Here is a 21,465-nt window from a genome sequence, read left to right as displayed (position 1 = left end):
GCCAGTACTCTTCCCTCTCCCACAACAGAACACCATTGGGTCCTCACTCTTGTTTACTGTGAGTTTTTAGATCTTCACCTCCCTCTCTCTCTCTCTCTTTCTCTCTCTCTTAAGTAAACTGAATTTTTGAACTTCAAGAATTGTGTTGATTTCAGATGTATGAAAGTGGATGTATTCATAATGACATACTGTTAGCCATCTGTTTTGCATATCAGACCTTTTCCAGCTCTGTGCCACTGTTACTTCAATGTTGTTCTTGCTAGACTGGGCCCATATTGATTTATTTCTAAAAAAAAAACCTACATTACACTAGACAATCTTTCAAGACAGCCCCAACCATGTCTTGGGGCCTGGAGGAAGGAGTATAATGGGGCAGGGAAAGAATCCAAAGGAACTATGGCAAGAATGATGGAAACAGGTTTGGAATGCTAGTAGAGAAATGTATTCACTCCAGTGTTCTGTATTCCCAATGATGAGCTAGATAATCTTTTCTTTTTTTCTCTGATGTTCTTGAGAGCAGCGAAAGTGAACCTTGATGGCCTCAGGTTGAGAAATGAAATGACTTTCACTGGTTTAGTTCTTAAGAAAAGCTCTGGTATCTCTGAGAAGAGTATTTCCAGTCATGGATGATGGTATTCCAATTACTTCATTTCCTACTGTTACTAATAATATAACTCCTTAAACTTCAGTGAATGGAACAACACTAGGGACATTGCAAGGGTTCTTTCCAAAATAGAATACACCACTTAGAGGCTGGAAACTTTTCACACTTAAAATGCTTGAGGGAATATTTTCCTGCAATTAGTCCTTTTGTGACCAAACTGTTAAACCTTTATTGCCAGCGGTGCGTGTGTCAGGGATGAAGTCCATGCATTTGTGTGTCAAGTATTGGTTTGTATTCAGGTATGCCTTTTTCAGATGTTCTTCAGGGCCTCAGGGACCCATATGTGGGTCCATAGTAATGTGAAATCTGTTCTCCTCACGCTATATTAATTTCTTGCTAGTAAAATTGCTCTAAGAATACCTGATCTCATCACTTACAATGGCTCTGTGTGTGCCCTAAGGCATTACAAAAATTCTCCAAAATGGAAACCCAAGGGCAAGAGCATGTGTGGAGGGGAGGGAGAGGAGTTACAATAGAAAAGAGTGGCTGTTTCCTCTAGATGAGGAATTAGAGCCCTGTGTTTTCTGAGCTGAAAGTCCTAGGCTCTGTTCCTGATCCCACAGGTTAGCTGATTACCATGTTGCCTCTATGTTTTGTCTCCACAGGTGCATGAGAGGGATATCCCCTTGCTTTTTCAAATGACCATAGTTCCACCTTACTTAATCTTCTTCCCCCCATGCTAGATCCTGTCACTGCCTCTTTATGCTACCAACACTTTACCAAACATTCTTGAATGCACGTGGTGTTCTTCCTTGCACCAACTTTTAATGACTTGGTATCTCAATCAGAAGCTCAATCGGGCTGGCTTTCAGGTTGTTTTTCCTAGCACAGAGACTGAGCCAAGGGTCTTAATGGTTTATTGATGATGTCTGACTCAGATGGTCTGTATGTTCCAATTTTTCTGGACCAAAGTGCTTCACTTGAGGCTTGAAGAAACTGTATCTTTTATTTTGGTTCCACTCTGTAACTGGCCTGGGCTCTCTGGCAAGGCCCTGAATTGGTTTTGTTTCTTCTCAGCCAGCAGCAATTTATTTTGTTTCAGTGAGAGATTTGTGTGCGTGTGTGTTCCTCTTCTGCTGATGTCACTTGTGCATCCCTCCGGGATCTGCTCAGAGCCCTTCCATTGTTGACAATTTATATGTTGCCTGAGAGACAAATTATTCATAAGTATAGGGCTTGGCTTTCACTATTATGCTGATGAAACCCAGATTTATATTTCACTTAAGCACAGTATTGATTCTGCTGCCTCTGCATTGGAGGCTTGTTTGCTGGACATAAAACTTTAAATGCAACTCAATTTCCTCCAGCTGAGTGCAGATAAAATCAAAGCTCTGTGACTGGGCTGTCTGTAGCACTTCCAGAAATGCTGTTAGCTGTGAGGGCTCTGTTTGGTGGATATAACATTAACATATAGTGTGAAATCAGGCATTTTGGTGGCATTGCCTTTTCTGCTGAGGGTTACAGGAATCGGAGTTAGAAGTCCTCCAGCTTCACAGTATTTCGACACTATTTCAAAATAACTGCCTGCTGTGTAGATGCTAGTTATTTTGAAATAATGTTGCTGTGTAGACGTACCCGTACAGACATGCCCTGACCTAAGCCATCTGGGATGAGCACATGTCAGAAGGGGAGCTTAGTTCTTTTCCTTTTGACAGCAGAGTTATCAGTGTACAGTAAAACTCCAATAGTCCGGCACTCCTGATAGTCCGGCATCAAAATGGCAAGAGCCTAGTGAGTGAGCTTCGGCAAAAAATGAGTCACAAGGTAACAGCGGCAGCAGCTGAACTGAGCAAAAAGGGTAAAAAAGGCTTAAAAAACTAAAACATTACAGTATACTGTATACAGTATGTACAATAAAAAGGGTTAAGAACACTTTATATACAGTATATAATGTATGCAGTATATATATAACCAGCTTATAGTACCTCCTGATAGTCCGGCATATTTGATAATCCGGCACCACCTAGGACCCATAGGTTCTGGATTATCGGAAGTCTACTGTATAATGTAATTGTTCTGTTCCTGAGAGAGGATTATTGGCCCATCTCTGCATAACTCCTCAATTTTGTAGGCGATCCAGGACAGATACTTGGGAGTTCATTTTTCTGTCTCCTTCCCTCCCCTTAATGTTTCTTTGGTAGCTTAGGGGAACATCCTGCACTCTTCTGCAAATCTTGACTATCCAAAGGACATGAGAAACAACATTGTTCAGCTGACCCATCAAGTTGAAAGGAGTCCTTTCTATGGACCCTTACCCCCAAATATGGAGGTGTATGTACGCTGTAGGGAGTACACAAAGGGTGTTGGGGGCTGCTGGGGCTGCACCTATGAAGATACATCAGCCTACCAGTTTCTCCATGGAGGAAAGTTGCAGCAGCCACTGAGGATTCCATTCATCCTGACCCCTGCATAGTCCGCTTCCTCACAGGCCACTTACTGAGGCTAAATGAAGGGTCCAGGAAACGTACTTTGAGGAATACCTGAGAAAGAGAGGAAGGGTGTTTTGGGTGCTCCTACAGGATTCTCTAAGGTAGATACTGCTGCTTTGTGGTGCTTCATGACAAATAACTAAATGATTCTCCTGACTTAAAATGGAGGGAAATAAGGGCCAGCTCTATCACTGGCCAGCAATGGATTTTCATCCTTCACCTTGTGTCTCACTTCTTCCCATCCATCCTTTCAGCTCATCTTTTCCTCTTCCATCCCATCCAGAAACATTCAATAAAATGTGATGTCATACATTAAATAAAGGCTTTTTCGCTTTCTTTCTTTTTCTCTCGTGCTCCCTCCTCCCTCAAGAGAGGAGATTTAGTTATAAGATTTTCGATACTTCCTAGTTCCCGGTGAACAGTGTGTTTTATATTTTAGATTTTAGGCTTCTGGTGTCTCCCTAGACTTGGAGTTAAGAGGTATGTGATAATGATTAAATAGCTACAACAACATGACCATAACTATGTTCCCCTCCCCCCAGAAAGTATACAAAAAGTAAAAATGCAGGTTGTTTCTAATTTCACCCAGACCAGTTTGTCTCTACTTAACTCTAAGAGTCTCAGCACTTACACATCTTTTGTTAGATGTCTTCTGAAAAACAAAGGGTGATTGGGACCTCAAAGTCAAATGAAAGGACATTTCCTTGAGTTTTTGTTCTTTATATTCCACAGTACCCATGCTACAAAATGTCCAGATTGGAAGTAAATTAAGTGAACGTTGTGATTTTAGTAAATACAGAGTAACTTTATTCTTTCATTGATGTAACTGAGATTACAAGTCCAGGTACCTCTTACTACAACATAACATGTCCTTCTTCTTTGTAGGGCTTGTAAAAAGAGAAAGCAATTCTGCAACTACATTTTTCCACATTTGGAAAACTCACTTGCATGCCATGGTATGGCCATAGCCACACTGTGTCAAAACCATGCACACAACTCAAGTGTTTATGAATGAAGCCTAGAGATGTGTTCATTAAACTAAATAATGGTATCAGATCAGATTTATTGGCTTCGCACATTAGCTGTGAACCTATTAAGATACAACTCTGGCCAGACCTTTTTTGGTATATTGTAATTCTGACATATTCAAAAGCTATGACAAGCTATCCTTTAAAAAGACATTAGCGTGAATACCATGGGAAAATATACCCCAGAGCTGTAGATGAATTGGTATGATTTCCTTGATTGTATCTTTTTATTTATGAGGCATAATTTATGAGTACTGAAAAGCAAACTAAAATGAGTGATGACTAACTACAGCCAAAGTAATAAATCAGTAGCAGCGAAAAGAGTGGTGATTTTGATCGAATCTATTGAATTAGCTGTTGCCCTTAGCCATTACAGGTATTAGAAAGACCTTTTAATATCTGCTTATCTCTCTCGGGGGAATGGGATAACTATATCATTATATACCCATAGGAAACAAATTATTAAATTGTCTGCTTTTTAGAGTTAAACCTGTTTACATCTCTTATTAATTACTGGTTTAACCAAGCATTATATGAAACAAGCTTCAGTTTCATTTTGACAATATGTTTTTAATCCCAAAACTATTTGCTGGTATGATATTTTCCACCAAGAATGAATTTAGCACTACATGACTGTTAATGTTTTAATAGTGTTATGTGATTATTAGTCAAGACACACAGTAGTGTTAAGAGGATCGAACTAGGCCTAACACATTACAGAATCATTAAAACCTATAGGCCTGAAATCCACCCAGCTTTATGAATGTGATCTAAAGGCCTTTACTATGAATGTTAATGAAATGCCCGAGGGGAAGGAGGATTTTGTGACTAAGGCACTGGACAGGCACTTGAAAACATCTCAGTTAATTTTCTGGCTCTGACACAGACAAGTCACTTAATCTCTTTGGGTATATCTACACTTGCACCCTCTTTTGATAGAGGGATACAAATGAAGACATTCGAAATTGCAAATTAAGCCAGGATTTAAATATCCCACATTTCATTTGCATATTCACATTATGGCACTATTTCGAAATAACAGACGCTGTTAAGACACGGTTCTTTTGAGAGAAAACTCTTCTCTCTAAATAACCCTTATTCCTCATACAATGAGGTTTATCAGTTATTTCAAAAGAAGGGTTTTCTCTTGAAATAACTGTGTCTTAACAGCATCTGTTATTTTGAAATAGCTCTATTTCAAATTAGCGCCATAACATGAATATGCAAATGAAGTGCAGGATATTTAAATCCCGGCTTCATTTGCAATTTCGGATGCCTTCATTTCCATCTCTCTATCGAAAGAGGGTGCAAGTGTAGACATACCCTTTGTGCCTTAGCTCTCCGTCTGTAACATTGGGGATATGAGACTTCCTTTTCCCTCCTTGCTATCTCTTTTTTATTGCAAGTAGTGTGGAGGAGGGATTTCTTATATGTTTGTACAGCACCTAGCACAATGGCTCTCCAATATTATTTTGGACCTCCACCTTAATACAGACGATGATGATAATGTTCTATTTCTTTGGGCTTTGTCTAGGGAGAAGCTGTCATATCTGAAAGTAGCTAGGAAGAAAATGACACCCAGTAGTAACAGCTAGTTTACCTCACTTTCTAGGGAAGGTTATACAGTATCTGACTGTACATAGAAGAGACAATGATTATTCTGCCTACTATAAGCAGTGCCTCCTGGCACTGTCCTACTTACCTGTTACACCAGACCATAAGGCAAAATACTATGCAAGTGGGACCTTTGTCCCAGTCACTCAGTAGCTTAATATTTGTTACAAAATTCTTCTAATTTTTATCTTAGAGAGCTAATCATTTAGTTTATTCCCAGAATTTAGGTGCTCTAGTTAAAATGCACTCATCGCAAGAGACTCTTAGCATTCTGCTTGCCAAACGTGTTCAGTGACTTTTTGTGCCTTGATTTTGGGGGTCTCAGCTTCAGACAGCTAAGCAGAGCTGCCCAGCAGCCCCACCAGTACTGAACTTTGAAAATAAGGCCCCCTTCAAAATGTCTAAAGCAGAGCACTCAGAAACCGAGAGACCCCAAATCAGCAGTCATTTCAGAAAATACTGCCCTAAGCAAGGGCCTCATCCAACTCTCTTCACATTCAACAGTCAATTTGAATGGACTTTTAATGGGAGCAGGTTTGTACCCAAGCCCCTTCACACAGTGAAACCCCTGCAGTTCATGGATGCGGGGCAGAGCATCAGAATTTGTACATGGAAGGGGGGCTCCCTGGTGGTCCTGTCTATGCCAGCGCAGAAGTGTATTAGCAGTGGACCTGGAGAAGGATTATTGGATCTGCACTTATGGGCTACATCTACACTGGCATGATTTTCCGGAAATGCTTTTAACAGAAAAGTTTTCCATTAAAAGCATTTTCGGAAAAGCGCGTCTAGATTGGCAGGATGCTTTTCCGGAGAAGCACTTTTTCCGGAAAAGCGTCCGTGGCCAATCTAGACACGCTTTTCCGCAAAAAAGCCCCGATCGTCATTTTCGCGGTCGGGGCTTTTTTGCGCAAAACACTACTGTGCTGTCTACACTGGCCCTTTTCCAGAACAGTTTTCCGGAAAAAGACTTTTGCCCGAACGGGAGCAGCATGGTTTTTCCGGAAAAGCACTGATGATTTTACAGTAGATCATCAGTGCTTTTCCGGAAATTCAAGCGGCCAGTGTAGACAGCTGGCAAGGTTTTCCGGAAAAGCAGCTGATTTTCTGGAATAACTTGCCAGTGTAGACACAGCCCTGGGGTGGCTGGAAAGACCTAAATAGGAGACATGAGGCAGGAGTGGTCATTACTCCAAAGCAGTGATAATGGAAGGCAATAGAAGTGATACATTGTGGTCCTGCAGTTTGCTTCCAATAGGCATGTCATTTTGTGTGCAGTAAAACTAGATTAAGAAAGATCTGAACATTTCTACCACTATGCAGAATAGTTTGACATTTTTGGTAGCCACAGAAATGCATGGGTACTGTGGGCACGGGTGCTGATTGCTATAATCATGGGCACTCGCTAAAGTAGCCATTTCCAGATCCTTAGAAACACTCCGCTTATGTCCTTAAATCTATGGCAATGGTAAATGATTCCCTTCCATTGCTGATTGCTAAGCTGAATGATGCTTAGCATAAGGAAATTTCAGCTTCAATAACTGGTACTTGCTAGGTAGAGATTGTCACAAGCCATATGGGCATCTGCATCTGACTTTATCAAGTTAGTTGAGGTTATCTATTGTATTCTCAGAGTACGGACTTGGATGATCCCTAAGGAAGAATTGATCAGTTGGTTTTGTGGTTGTGTTCTTTAACCCACACAGCTTGGGTCATTAGGGCCGCAACACTCGAGCATCAAGATCTTCAGTCTGAAGATTACAGACTATTAATGTATCTATTGAATTAAGAACCATTAATGATAGAGGGATTGTTCAAATGGCAGTGAATGCATAGGATTGCAGAGAATCTGGGGTCTGAATGTCCCCTTGGAGACTAAATATCCCTAGTCTCCTAAAATGCATGAATAATTCAACAAAAAACTAGGCCAAGATGTGGCTGAAAGAATGAAATGGGCCCCCGGTTATAGGAAAGCTGAGCCAATGCTATAGGCCCAACTAAAGCCAGGTGGTTCTTGCGGAACCAATTTGTTATGTCTTGATGTTTGCCTTCTAGTAGCTTTGTGCTGTCTGGAAGCAGTGGGCAAAGAATGGTCTTGCTGACAAGCCACTGCACTCAGGCAGTCTGGGTTCAATTTCTGTCTCTCTCAGACTGCCTGTTTGACCTTGAGGAAGAGTCTTAATTACTCTGAATTAAGTTCCCTATCAGTAAAGTTGTATTTGTGAGGTTACATTAGTTAATGTTGTGAAGTACATTGTTGCTAAGTAATAAGGATCATGTAAGTACCTACATAGAAAGACCTCTTAGCTCCCAGCAAGTCCATCACCTTCACAGTTCAGAATTTCTCTTACAGTTTGTTTTCCAGTGTTTTATCCAGTCTAGTTTGAAAATTCCCAAATGTAGCTCTCCCTTAGGGGAAACCCAATAGATCTGAAAGGCAGGAGGTTTCCCCTAAATCTTTCTATTCTCAATTTCCATGTTCAATCCTACTCATACTCCCATGTGTATTTCCTCTGTATCTTTGATATGAGCACTTCACAAGTATTAATAGACTGTGATAGCCATTTCTCTTGTGGCATAACCAACCTCAATCTAGTTAGCTTTCCTCAAAAATCAGTCCCTCCAGTGCCAGGGACATGTTATGTTGCTTCTGAACCCTTTGAAGTTTATCACTACCTTTTTGTTAAGGGGTGGCCCAGGAATGACTACAATGTTACAGGCACACCAGACCTGTAGAGAGATGGACTGTTTTGTACTGTACTCTGCAGAAACAGTCCCAATTATTTTGGCTGCATTGTGGCCACTTAGAACTTGTCTCCACTACCAGGAGCTTGACACCATAGCGATCAATCCACTGGAAGTGGAGTTAGCAGATCTAGGGAAGACTTGCTAAATCAACAGCCGAGCACTCTCCTGTTGACTTCAGTACTCCACCTGAATGAGAAGCATAAGGTAGCTCAATAGGAGAGTTCTCCCATCAACCAAATAATGAGTCAATCTAAGCTACGTCGATTCCAGGTATGTTATTAACGTAGTAGAACTGTGTAACTTAGGTCAACTTAATCTCGTACTGTAAAACCTGCTCCTAGTTGCAAGAATGGCTCATGAGTGCCAGTGCAGCTGTGTATAAAATGAAGTGCCCTTGAGAGGGCTCTTTCTTTCTTATGCTAGGGTCTAGGCAGGCAAACAGAGCCAAGAATAGAGTAAGTGCAAAGATGGCTTGAAACTACCTGTTTCTTTTCTTGTAAATACCAATGCAAAGGCACCATCGCAGAAACCAACATTGAGCCTTCTGTTTTCAAACATTGCTAATATGATGAGCAGGGACTTAATCACACAAGCCCCATTACCAGTATTTATGCAACCTAAGACAGGAGGCTGATTTCAGGAAACTGAAAAGGGGTGACTAAAGCTGGCACAAGATCGCTGACAGGTTCAGGGAGCTGAGGGGAAGTACAACCACTGCATCGCTCTTGAGGAATGCTACACAGTCCCCCAACAGAGGCTATCTTTGCTGGCACATATAGAGAGGTGCTCTAGGGTCATTTTTAGAAAGGCTAGCAACGGTACTACATATGTGCACTCCTGTGGGCTTATTGTATGCAAGGACCATAACTATGCTTGACCCCTCTGCAGGGCGAAAGGGGTGGGTCCTTGCATCCTTTCTGTGTCTTGTGCATCCATGCACAGGTGTGCTTTGATCTGGCCTTCTATTTCTTGCAGTCACATAGACGACCGAAGGACACTAAATCTCATGGCAGTGTATGCTATGACTCTCCAGTTTAAGATGAATCCTCTTCAGTACTGAAAGCTGTCTCGTTTTAGGAACCAACAAGATCAAACTAGCTAGAGACATAAAGGATACCAAAATAACATTCTACAACTACATTAGAAGCAAAGGGAAGACCAAGGATAGGTGGGCCAGTTACTCAGTGAGGGGGGAACAATAACTGAAAATGTGGACATGGCAGAGGGGCCTAATTACTTCTTTGCTTCGGTTTTCTCTAAGAAGATTGGTGGCGATTGAACATCTAACATAGTAAATGTTGGTAAAAATGAGCAGAAGCAGAGGCTGAAGTAGGGAAAGAGCAAGTTAAAATTACTTAGACAAGTTAGATGTCTTCAAGTCACCAGGACCTGATGAAGTGCGCCTTGGAATTCTCAAGGAGAAGACTGAGGCGATAACTGATTCATTCACGATTATCTTTAAAAGGTCATAGAAGATTGGTGAGAGTCCAGAATACAGGAAAAAGGCAAATAGAGTGCCAACTTATAAATAGGAAAATAAGGACAACCCAGGGAATTTAAGACCATCCCCAATGTCTAGGATTCTGTGATTTTCATCCGTACCTGATAGCCAAACAGACTTAATTGCCTTCAGTGGGAATTGTTGGTATTCAGCTTTGCTGAAGAGCTGGTCTTGAATTTGGGAAAGTAAGTGTGCTAGAGAGTCCTTGGATGTTATTGCAGGTGGGTGTTAATCCAAGGCAGGCTTATTGTGCTAGAAAGAGGAAGCATTTGTAACATGTTTCTGCCACCTCTTATGACTGAGGTATGTAGGACAGTCACTTATAACACAGCCTTTGCCAGTTTTTGGCTGTGCTGTCAGACTTGGAAGCTGCCATAAGATCATTTTGGGTGAGTGTAGCTTGATGGTCTCCAAGACTGAAGGTTTATGGAGGCCCATTTATGAAGGGGAAAGCAAACTTACTTACCTGAAGTGGAATTTGCTAGTTCTCTGAATATATTACTTCCAAAGAGCTTCTTTCTCTCTGACCCTACTTCAAAGTGCTGTCTGGGCAGATGGCCAACAAATTGATGAAGAGATCTAAAATATTCCTTCTGTAGATGTTTTTGGAGTCCCTTCATGGCTTTCTTGAGACACTGCAGCTACTAATGGCTACACAGTTTTGGCAGGGTTCTGAGCCCACGCACTATGATGTAAGACTTAATGAGTATTGAGGCAATACATTAAAAGAGTTAAAGTAACAAGTATCTTATTTTGACAATTTTCTCCTCTCTATACACTGCAGTCCTCCATGTCTCCCCACTTATATTGGTAGTCTAGAGCAGCGTTTCCCAAACTATGGGTACAAATAAATATCGGGCCTCAGTGTGGCTGCCAGGAGGAGAGCAGAGCAGGGCGGGCTGGGAGGAGGTGTGTGTGTTGGGGGGGGGAACCAGCTGCTGGGAAGCAGGGTTGGCGGCAGTGGGGCTGTCCCACAGAGATTGGGGTAGGTGTGCGGGAGGGCGGTTGAAGCAGGGTTGGGGGCAGCGGGGTGTCCGGTGGAGATCAGGAAGGACGGGCAACGGAACCAGGGCTGGACGGGAGGCAGGCGGGCTGGCCGGGGAGATGGGGACGAGGAGGACGGGAGAACCAGCTGCCGAAAGCAGGGCTAGACGGGGGCAGCAGGGCTGGTCGGGGAGGGGGGGGGTCATCAGGGAGCAGGGCTGACTGGGGGAGATTGTTGGGGGGTGGGGGGAACCAGCCACCAGAAGCAGGGATGGACAGGGGCAGCAGGGCTGAACTGGGGAGATCGGGAGGAGAAGGAGCGGGGAGCGGGACTGACCCAGGCACATGCAGTCCCAGGTACACGAGAGTCCAGCCCCAGAGATTCCATTTTGCCCCCCCCCCCCCCTCCCCGCTCCACATACCCTCTCTCGAATCATTGCGAACTGCCTGGCTGGTAGACACACTCACGCAGCATGAGCACATCTACCAGCCAGGCAGTTCGCTTCTAAGGACTGATGCACCTAATTATAATAAAACGTACCTAATTAGAAAATACTGCACATTTTATATGTCTGGTATTTTCTCAATTTGTTTCCCAGACAAAACCCTCAAATACCAGACTGTCCAGTACAAAACCGGACACCTGGCAACCCTACCCCTCCTTGCACCCTCCCTCCTAGCCAGATACTCTACCCCCAATCTGCTCCTGCTCCTGCCTCCTGGAGTGCCCATGCGGTGCCGGGTCCCCCAAGCCCTGACCCAGGCTGGGCGGAGGATGCAGCCGGGTGAAAACTGAAAATTTATTCATTTTTAATTCTTTCTTTATATGTGTTTATATTTTTGGGCTGCAAAAAACAGTACAGAATAAAAACAGGTTCCAAAGTAAAAAGTTTGGGAAACCCTGTTCTAGCCAGCTTTCTATCCATCTTACAGTCCATTTATCCAATCCATAGTCCCTTAACTTGCTGGCAAGAATATTGTGGGTGACTGTATCAAAAGCTTTGCTAACTCTGGCACTGGGGGCTTTGGGAGGACAAGAAACAACTTATTTGAATATTCATCATTTGCGTAATAAATATGCAAATGAATGCTACCGGTCCTCCAAAAGCTCGTGAATGGATTTACTGGTCCCCATGTCAAAAAGTTTGGAAACCCCTGGTCTAAAGCCATAATCACTTGCCCCACACACTTACCCTTGTTCAGCTCTTGGCTAGCTTATTTTTTTATGCCTTTCTACAATGTGTAGAGTAAGTAATGTTTCTGTAGGTAGAGTCTTATACATGTTATTGCATGCCCCTTCTGTTAACTGCATCACACCTCAGAATGATGCAGAGCAACTGCAAAAGACTTTCCATTATTGTGTTGGTGTACAAAAATATAGCAGATAGCATGACATTAAGGGTGTGTCTAGACTACAGGGTTTTGTCGACAAAAGTGGACTTTTGTCGACAAAACTATACCTGCGTCCACACTACCGCTGAGTTCTGTTGACATAATGTCGACAGAACTCAGCAGTTTTGTCGACGGCTGTAAACCTCATTCTACGAGGAATAACTCCTTTGTCGACGTAGTTCTGTCTACAAAACAACAGTGTGGACGCAGGGGAAAAGTTATGTCGACATAAAAGGCCTCCAGGGAGAACCCCTGGTGGACACTCCTGCCACAGCTTTCAACTCTATTGTTCCTGCCCGTAGCCATCTTTAAAAGGCACAGGCACCCAGGAGCAGCACTCTGGCAGCAAGCGAGCTCCAGAGCAGATCAGAACTGTACTGCTCAATTGTGGGTGAGCTATGTCAGAGGGACCAGCCCCCCCAAAACCCCTCCGGCCCTTCCAGGGAATCATCCCCCCGGGAACCCCGGGGCTCGAAGCGCCGGGCACCCTCCTGGTCATTGCTGGAGATAAAAGCCCTCCTGGGCCTCTGGGCTGAGGAGGAGTCCCTCCAGGCCATGCAGTGCAGCAAGAGGCGGAATGCCGACATCTTTGCCAGAATGGCAGAAGAGCTGGCCAAACAAGGCCACCATCCCCGCACACTGGAGCAGGTTAGAGCGAAAGTTAAGGAGCTGAGGCAGGGGTATGTCCGGGCCCGTGAGCAGAGCTCCCGCTCTGGGGAAAAGCTGTACTCCTGTGAGTACTACAAGGACCTGGACAGGATCCTGGGGGCAGGGCATCCTCTGCCTCCTGAGAGACTGGTGGAGTCTGGGCTCGAGACCCCGGTTGTACAGCAGCCGGAACACCTGCTGGGGGACCAGGAGCTCCAGGAAGAGGCAGACAAGGAGGACGGCACCCAGAGCACCCAGGAGCCAGGCCTCGAGACACAGGAGGCCTCCCAGACCACCTCGGACCCCAGGGAGGGAACATCAGGTGAGTGCTGTGAGGGTCCAACACACACAGGGCAGGGCAGGGCAGGGCAGGCGGGAGCAAAGGGGACGGTGCAGTGCTCTAACATGTCATGCTTAGCAAGGGCCGGGGGAGGGAGAGGGCACAGCCATGGCTGCCCTCAGGGAGGACCGTGCTACCCCCCTACATCCACACGGCTGCTAGGCACCGCTTGTTCCTGCAGGCAGGGATGCCACATGCAGGCATGGGCTGGAGACGCTGGGACAGCCTCACAGCTGCAGGCCTCTCAGCACTCAGTGGGAACCCCGACCGTGGCCCGACACTCATCCGTGTTGCTCAGCCATGGTGGATGCGTGGGGGCGAGGGGGTATGACGGTGGCCTGCACACCGCCTGGGCCAGGCCGCACCATGCCTTACTGAGACACACATGAGCAGCCTCTGACCCTAGCACAGGCACTGCCTGCTGAGAAGAAGGAGGGCAGGCCCTCTCAGGGAAAGGGTGAGCATGCATGACTGACGACTTTTCCTTCTTGTCCTCCACAGCCGGACCAGCTGACCAGGATGGGGGCGCCCCACCTGCCCGACCACCCAGACGGCCGCAGGACACCCGTAGGCACTGGCGCACCTATCTAGAGCTGGTGCGCCAGCACGTTGGAGTCCTTCACGAGATGAAGGACTCCATGGAAAGGAGGCTGGAGGCAGATGCCGAGTGGCGCCGGCAGTTGCTGCTAGAATTTAGGCAGCAGCGCAGGGACATCTGCGCTGCCATCCAGGGGGCCATGGCCTTCCCCGGTCCTTTGCCTGCTCCTGCCCCTCCTCCTCAGCCTGCCCCCTCCTCTGCCCCTACCCCCTCCTCAGCCCCAGCCCCACCTCCTGCTCAGCCCCCTTCTGTGGCATCCCGCGCGCGCAGCCGGGTACGACAAGGCCGCCAGAGCCAAAACAGCAGGAGCTCGGCCTCCAGGCAGCCCCCTCAGCCCTGAGCCTCTCTCCCCCATTCCAAGTTCACATTCCCCCTTCCCACCAGTGACACAAACTGAGGGAAGCATTTTTTTAAGTACTTTATTTTCTAAAGCAAACATTTTTATTTTGTCTCTGAATCCAAGAGTTATTTATTTTCAATTGTTACAAAAAAACAGTTAAATAAAGTGTACTGTATTTTTCAACATCACCTGTCTCCATTCTCACTGAGTGGGGTCTGAGTAGAATGGGTGAATGTGGGGCAGGGAGGGGTTGCAGGGAGGAAGGCACCAGGGGTATGGGGCAATCCCACATGTGGAAGGCCCTGGGGACAATCAGGGGCCTCCCTGTGAGAATTGCTCCCTCAGGGCTTCCCGAATGCGCAGGCCCAGCTGGTGGGCTTGCTGGGTGGCAGCTGTCCGGGGCTGCCCAAACTGCCTCCCCTCCATCTCCATCTGTGTCCTCCACGCAGGGAGGAAGGCCTCCCCTTTCCTCTCTACGAGGTTGTGCAGCACACAGCATGCTGCAACCACATCAGGGATGTTGTGTTCCCCCATGTCCAGCCGCGTCAGCAGGCACCTAAACCTGCCCTTCAAATGGCTGAAGGCGCACTCCACCTGGAAGCGAGCCCTATTCAGGCGGGAGTTGAACAGTTCCCTGCTCACGTCCAGGTGGCCGGTGTAGGGCTTCATGAGCCAGGGCATAAGGGGATAGGCCGCATCGGCCACAATGCACGTAGGCATCTGCACATCCCCGACAGCCAGGTTCCTCTCTGGAAAGAATGCCCCAGTCTGCAGCCTGCGGTACAGGTAGGAGTTCCTGAACACACGGGCATCGTGTGCATGGCCTAACCACCCGACACAAACATCCGTGAACTGTCCTCTGTGGTCGACCAGAGCCTGCAGCACCATAGAGAAGTAGCCCTTCCTATTGATGTACTGTGCCGCTCGATGGGGCGGGGCACGGATAGGGATGTGGGTCCCGTCCAGTGCTCCACCGCAGTTTGGGAACCCAAGCCCCGCAAATCCAGCCAGGATGGTCTGCAGGTCTCCGAGGCGAACGGTCCTGTGGAGCAGCTCCGCATTGATGGCCGTCACCACCTGCAGAATGGGAGAAATAGAAACACACAGCACAGGACTTTAGAGGGATTGGCTCACCTGATGAGAAGTGCTCCCCCCTTTGTCTCCCAGACAATCCCTTCCCTGGCCCTGCACCGTGGCAGGGGGAGGCTGAGAGGGCTTCTGCCTGTGCCACCCTATCCCCAATTCCCTGTGCCTGGTCCTGACTGCCCCCTGGACTGTCGCCGAGAGTGACTTACCTCCATCAAGACGGCCCCAACGGTAGACTTCCCCACACCAAACTGATGCCCCACAGAGCGGTAGCTGTCGGGGGTGGCCAGCTTCCAGAGCGCAATGGCAACGCGCTTCTCCAGGGGGATGGCAGGCCGCAAGTGGGTGTCCTGGTGTTGCAGGGCAGGGGCGAGCCAGGTACAGAGCTCCCGGAAGGTGGCCTTCCACATCCGGAAGTTTCTGAGCCACTGATCGTCGTCCCACTGCTGCAGCACTAGCCGGTCCCACCAGTCTGAACTGGTGTCCAGCCTCCAAACCCGCCTCTCCAGGAAAAAGTTGGGGAGCAAGGGCAGCAGGGCTGCAGCTGGATCCTGAGCGAGGGGCTCAAAGCTGGCCTCAGGATCCAGCTCTTCTGCAAAGGTCAGCATGCTCTCCTGAGCATGAAGCAGAGCTTCCAGCAGCATGGTGTGGGGCCATCGCCTGCCCAGGGGCAGCTCAGGCTCCATGCCCAAAAAAGCCAAAATAACACACAAACAAAAGACCAAAACAAACAAACGCACACAAGAACAAAAATACAAACAAACAAAAAAAACCCAAAAAGTCTAAACCCAAGCAAACAAACAAGCAAACACACACAGAAGCAAACAAACACACAAACAAACAAACAGACAAACCAGATAATACACAGCTGTGGTGTCTGACAAAGCAAGGCAACCAGAGCCAGGAAAACTGCAGCAGCTTTGCTTTCACTGTAAAGGTTGGCAAGCTAGAAGCAGGAGTAGAGCAACGGCTATCCAGGAGTATCCCTTTAAGCACGCGTCTCTGCAGAGAGCATGCAGCAGTGCCAGGGCTTTATGGCTGCCCTTGTGACCTTCCAGAAGCACTTCCGGATGCCTCCTTCTGTCGACAGAGCGTCCTGCAGTCTGGACGCTCTTATGTCGACAAAGCTAATCGCTTTGTCGACAAAGCGATGTAGTCTGGACGCTCTATGTTGACATAAGTTTTGTCAACAGATTCTGTCGACAAAACTTATGTCGACGTTAGCCTGTAGTCTAGACATACCCTAATAGTGTAACAAGCTGCAATGGTTCATGAGTGCCATATGAGGCATTCTTGAAGGGATCACAACACAGCCTTCAATTTTTAATAGGTGCAATTGTCTACATGTGAAAATGCTAATATTGAATGCATAACTGTCTGATTTGCATATTCATTCAGGTAGAAGTCTAAATAGTAGCATTTATGTCTGCAATGAATACTTATCTCTTAGAATCTCAAGATGCTTGCAATCCCTAATTCTTACAGCACTCCTCTAAAGAAAGAATTTTTATGTGCAGTCACCCTTTTACATCTGGCCAACCTGAGACAGAGAGAAGTTTAATTATTTGTTCATTAAGTCCTCACAGGCATGTTCCCATAGTTCATAGAATCATAGAGCTGGAAGAGACCTCAGGAGGTCATCAAGTCCAGCCCCCTCCTCGAGGCAGGACCAATCCCAACTAAATCAACCCAATCAGGGCTTTGTCAAGCCGAGACTTAAACACTTCTACGAATGAAGATTCCACCACCTACCTAGGTAACCCATTCCAGTGCTTCACCACCCTCCTAGTGAAATAGTTTTTCCTAATATCCAACCTAGACCTCACCCACTGTAACTTGAGACCATTGCTCCTTGTTCTGCCATCTGTCACTACTGCGAACAGCCTTTCTCCAGCCTCTTCGGAGCCTCTTCAGGAAGTTGAAGACTGCTATCAAATCCCCCCTCACTCTTCTCTTCTGCAGACTAAACAAACCCAAATCCCTCAGTCTCTCCTCATAGGTCATGCGCTCCAGCCCCCTAATCATTTTGGTCTCCCTCCACTGGACCCTCTCCAATGCGTCCACATCCTTTCTATAGCCGGGGGCCCAGAACTGGACAAAATAATCCAGATATGGCCTCACCAGAGCCAAATAAAGGGGAATAATCACTTCTCTGGATCTGCTGGCAATGCTCTTCCTAATGCACCCTCATATGCCATTAGCCTTCTTGGCTACAAGGGCACACTGTTGACTCATATCCAGCTTCTCATCCACTGTAATCCCCAGGTCCTTTTCTGCAGAACTGCTACTTAGTGATTCAGTCCCCAGCCTATAACAATGCTTAGGATTCTTTCATCCCAAGTGCAGGACTCTGCACTTGTCCTTGTTGAACCTCATCAGATTTCTTTTGGCCCAATCCTCTCATCTGTCCAGGTCACTCTGGACCCTATCCCTGCCCTCCAGTGTATCTACCCCCTAGCTTGCAAACTTGCTGAGGGTACAATCCATCCCCTCATCCAGGTCATTAATAAAGATGTTGAACAAAACTGGTCCAAGAACTGATCCTTGGGGCACTCCGCTTGAAACCGATTGCCAACCTGACATCAAGCCATTGATCACTACCCGTTGGGCCCGACAGTCTAGCCAGCTTTCTATCCATCTTACAGTCCATTTATCCAATCCATATTCCCTTAACTTGCTGGCAAGAATATTGTGGGAGACTATATCAAAAGCTTTGCTAAAGTCAAGGTATATCACATCCACTGACTTTCCCATATCCACAGAGCCAGTTACCTCATCATAGAAGCTAATCAGATTGGTCAGGCACGACTTGCCCTTTGTGAATCCATGCTGACTATTCTTGATCACTTTCCCCTCTTCTAAGTGCTTCAAAATGGATTCCTTGAGGATCCCCTCCATGATTTTTCCGGGGACTGAGGTAAGGCTGACCGGCCTGTAGTTCCCTGGATTGTCCTTCTTCCCTTTCTTGCCTTTTTCCAATCATCCGGGATCTCTCCCAATCTCCACGAGTTTTTAAAGATAATGGCCAAAGGCTCCGCAATGACATTTGCCATTATTCAGTATAAAATTCTGGAGCATTTCTCCTCAAGAATGGCATTGAGTCAATATAGGTGTATCTCTTTGAATCACATCCTAATATAAGAACATAAGAACGGCCACACTGGGTCATACCCAAGGTCCATCTAGCCCAGGATCCTGTCTGCCATCAGTGGCCAATACCAAATGCCCCAGAGGGAGGGATCACAACAGGTAATCCTCATGTGATCCCTCCCCTGTCACCCACCTCCAGAGAAACAAAGGCTAGAGATACTTTTCCTACCCATCCTGGCTAATAACCATTGACGGACCTAACCTCCATGAATCAGTCTAGCTCTTTTCTGAACCCTGTTAAAGTTCTAGCCTTCACCGCATCCTCTGGCAAGGAGTTCCACAGGCTGACTGTGTGCTGAGTGAAGAAAAACTTCCTTTTATTTGTTTTAAACCTACTGCCTATTAATTTAATTTGGTGACCCCTAGTTCTTTTATTGCGAGAATAAGTAAATAACTTTTCTTTATAAAAAATATTCACTTTTTCCACACCAGTCATAATTGTATAGACCTCTATCATATCCTTCCTTAGTCTCCTCTCTTCTAAGCTAAACAGTCCAAGTCTTTTTAATCTCCCTTCATATGGGGCCCATTCCAAACCCCTCATCATTTTTGTTGCCCTTTTCTGAACCTTTTCTAATGCCAATATATCTTTTTCGAGAGGAGGCAACCACATCTGTACGCAATATTCAAAATGTGGGCATACCATGGTTTTATACAGAGGCAATAAGATATTCTCTGTCTTATTCTCTATCCCTTTTTAAATGACTCCTAACATTCTATTTGCTTTTTTGACTGCCACTGCACACTGAATGGATGTTTTCAGGGAACTATCCACAATGACTCCGTGCCTAAGAATGTGCCATGCATAGAGAAAAATACTCCTTAAAATGATTAACTATTGTCAAATCTTTGTATCAGCAAGGATTTAACCCAGATAAAGTGTTTTTGACCTATTACAGTAGACTGAAAGGAGTTTGACTATGAAAACTTCTCTGCAGATTTCACTGAGAGAAAAATATGCTGTACAAACTTTTTGGTATAGGCTCTCATTTGTAGTAGAATAGTATTATATGCTAGAAAGCGTATGAGAAAGTAACTTTGATTCTTTGACTTTAGTTAACATCCACAGTTTTTGAGTCACAACGCTTAAGGCCTTTGTATGTTTCTGGTTTGCTCCTCTCCTGACCTCTTTTAAAATGTCCTAAGCTCCCTGAACATAGCTGTTGTAAATTTAGAAAAGTAAATGTTCTTCTGGGTCTGTTTTTAAAAAAGCAAGATGAGAACTTTAGAAAAAAAAACTGTCCAGAAGACAATACGTGAGAACGTGTTTTACTGTAGTTTGAACTGCTCAACATGAAAGCTTACTAAGGAATACTTATACTAAAAATCACTCAGACAGTCCTCTCGTATTGCCATTTAGATCTATCATTCTGATTGATCACTATGTGGTTGGCTATTATTGAGCCTAATTTAACCCTATACACTCGCACATCCATCTATTCTGTCTATTGTACCTGACAATCTACAAATTACTTACTCATGCAAATGACGACCTAAGGCAACCTTTTATGATATTCGTGTTTAATTATACAAATGGTTTTTGATAAATAAGATTATACATCCTTCCATATGTTTATGCATTCCTTGATGAAAGCAAAATTTAATTTTCATGCAGATTTGTTGGAGACTATGTTTAATAAGTGCTGAGTTTTATGTAGTCTGCAGATCAGTCTGGTTTTGGGAAGCTGACAAAATCAGTAGGCATAGTTCATGGAGACATGCAGTTTTTAATCAGGCCTAATTCAGGCTGCTGTATTTTGAAACCTGGGAACTGGAAACCAATCTCTTTGTGCTAGTATAAGAAAGCAAATGTTATTGCAAAACTAAATGAATACAAGTAGAGGTGCTTTCTTATACTAGCTTTTCAATGTGTTTTATTTATACTATATTTTGATTTACTGATGTTCTTGCCAAATGATTACTTATCTTGAGGAATTTAGTAGAGTGGGGTCCCTTAAAAACTTGCCAAATGCCTTAAATAACTAAGGTGTTGCTCCTGTAATTGGATCCCTGCAAGGGGAACTTAAATCCCATGCAGAGCCTCATTGACTTAATTGTGCCTCTTCACAGGCACAAAGGCATAACCCCCAGGATACAATAGCAGAATCTGGGCTAGGTCAATATTTGCATTTTGCCCTTGGCATTTGCAATAGTCAAGGGAAAGCTGCCTTTTCTTACCTTATTTTAGGTAAGATGTGGAAGTTTTCTGGAGCCTTGTCTGAGTATTGAATTAATGGCAAAGAAAAGTCTCTGTTCTTGGATCAGGAACCTCATGAAATCCTACTAGCCCACCTAAATCATAATGGTAAAAATATTTTATTCCCTCTGAAAAAAGAATTGATTTGAACCAGATGGAGGAACTAGCGAAATGTCACAACATTGTCTTAATGTATAGTGCAGTTCCATCCTGCCACCAGTAAAGCTGTGTTAGTGCCATCAACTCAGCACCTCGGCTTGCACAGATGGTTGTTTGTTCTGTGTTTTCAAGGTTTGGTCAGTGAACTCCGCAGGCCGGACTCCTAGCAGCTGGGTGCGCTGCAGAACGGGCCCTGCCCCTCCAGAAGGACTCAAAGCACCCCTGTTCCATACTGTGGCTTCTACATTAGCTGTGGTAAACATCAGCCCCCCTCTTAAACCAAATGGGATAGTTAGCCTCTACAGGCTGTTCTCTAATAGCACAAGAGGGACCGATGTGGTGGTAAGTCTTCATCAAGCGATTCTATTTGTATTTCCAATTAAACTCTTGACATTTTTAAAGGATTTTGAGTCCATTGGTCTTTTGGGTTTTTTTCTACTTAGCAGTGCCCTCTTCTGGCCAAAGCAGGACTGATGTCTCCATTTAGCTAAATGTTGTGTTTACAAAAGAATTAATCTTGACTCTGGTCTCTTTATTAGTGTGTTAAATAGTGAGAAAATGTGTGGAATGGGGGAGGAGGGAGGGAGAAT

The 21,465-nt window shown here is 45.3% G+C and overlaps 1 protein-coding gene across 1 annotated transcript in view; it reads left to right on the top strand.

Annotated features, from left to right (window-relative positions):
* LOC149525175 (usherin-like) overlaps window positions 1-21,465 on the top strand; it is an 86,483-nt gene that overhangs the window by 46,630 nt on the left and 18,388 nt on the right. Inside the window, exon 6 of the mRNA XM_089777450.1 lies at window positions 21,008-21,217. Within this exon, the coding sequence (XP_089633576.1) occupies window positions 21,008-21,217 (210 nt within the window). The remainder of the gene's footprint in view (window positions 1-21,007; window positions 21,218-21,465) is intronic.

The sequence above is a fragment of the Pelodiscus sinensis genome, chromosome 3 (genome assembly GCF_052426305.1).
Source record: "Pelodiscus sinensis isolate ZL-2025 chromosome 3, ASM5242630v1, whole genome shotgun sequence".
In the NCBI taxonomy this organism is placed as follows: Eukaryota; Metazoa; Chordata; order Testudines; family Trionychidae; genus Pelodiscus; species Pelodiscus sinensis.
Note: the sequence above shows the minus strand (reverse complement) of the source record. Positions and strands in the feature narration are given on the sequence as shown.